This window comes from Lupinus angustifolius, unplaced genomic scaffold (assembly GCF_001865875.1).
Source record: "Lupinus angustifolius cultivar Tanjil unplaced genomic scaffold, LupAngTanjil_v1.0 Scaffold_55_35, whole genome shotgun sequence".
Lineage (NCBI taxonomy): Eukaryota > Viridiplantae > Streptophyta > Magnoliopsida > Fabales > Fabaceae > Lupinus > Lupinus angustifolius.
This window is the reverse complement of record NW_017722728.1, coordinates 1,164-2,276: the sequence shown is the minus strand read 5'-3', so window position 1 is coordinate 2,276 and position 1,113 is coordinate 1,164. Positions and strand designations below refer to the sequence as shown.

Here is a 1,113-nt window from a genome sequence, read left to right as displayed (position 1 = left end):
GAACCGTTCACTATATGGCCTCAAACAGGCTCCTCGGGCATGGTATAACAAGTTTCGGTCTACTCTACAAGGCTTCTCTTTTCTTCAGAGCCAATATGATTCATCTTTATTTATTCATAAAACACAAGTTGGTATTGTTCTTCTACTTATTTATGTTGATGACATGGTCATCACTGGCTCTGATGATGTTTCCATACAACACCTCAAACGCCAGCTCCAAGCTTCGTTTCAGATGAAGGATCTAGGTTGCCTACACTACTTTTTGGGCCTCGAGGTTCATTCTAACTCCAATTGTGTTTTACATCACCAACATAAATATACAGAGGATTTAATTTCTTTGGTTGGTCTTCAAATGACTAATCATGTTGATACTCCTTTGGAAGTCAATGTCAAGTATCACCGTGATGAGGGTGACATTCTACCTAATCCTCTACTATATCGCCAATTAGTAGGCAGCCTAAATTACTTGACTATTACCCGTCCTGACATCTCCTTTGCAGTCCAGCAAGTTAGCCAATTTATGCACACACCACGCCATCTTCATTTGGCTGGTGTTCGCCGTACCATTCATTACTTGAAAGGAACTTCTCATCGTGGGTTGTTTTTCCCAGCCGGTTCCTCTCTTCAATTGCTTGGCTACAGTGATGCAGATTGGGCTGGTTGCCCAGATACTCGCCGATCCGTCACTGGCTGGTGCATGTTCCTAGGTCCAGCACTTATTTCTTAGAAGAGCAAAAACCAATCACAGGTTTCTAAATCTTCTACTGAATCTGAATACCGAGCTATGTCTCTGGCATGTTCTGAAATTATTTGGCTTCGTGGTCTTTTGGCTGACCTTGGCTTTCCTCAACCCAATGCCACGCCTCTCCTTGCTGACAATACTAGTGCTATTCAAATTGCCGCCAATCCCGTTTTTCATGAACGTACTAAGCACATTGAGGTAGATTGTCATTCCATTCGGGAAGCCTATGATGATCATATCATTTCCCTTCCACATGTGACCTCTACACTTCAGCTAGCATATATTTTTACCAAGGCTGTTCCTTGTCCTCGTCACCAGTTTCTCATTAGCAAATTGATGCTTCTGGATTAGCCGCATCAATTTGAGGGGGG

General features: G+C 42.9%; 1 protein-coding gene across 1 annotated transcript; it reads left to right on the top strand.

Moving 5' to 3' along the window:
- Positions 1-163: 163 nt before the first annotated feature.
- Positions 164-727, top strand: LOC109339085 (uncharacterized mitochondrial protein AtMg00810-like). Its single transcript, XM_019576461.1, has one exon. It carries the CDS (start codon positions 164-166, stop codon positions 725-727), a length of 564 nt encoding a protein of 187 aa, XP_019432006.1.
- Positions 728-1,113: the final 386 nt, after the last annotated feature.

Excerpts from the sequence above, each read along its gene's own strand:
- LOC109339085 (XM_019576461.1), top strand. The coding sequence starts at position 164 with ATGGTCATCACTGGCTCTGATGATGTTTCCATACAACACCTCAAACGC.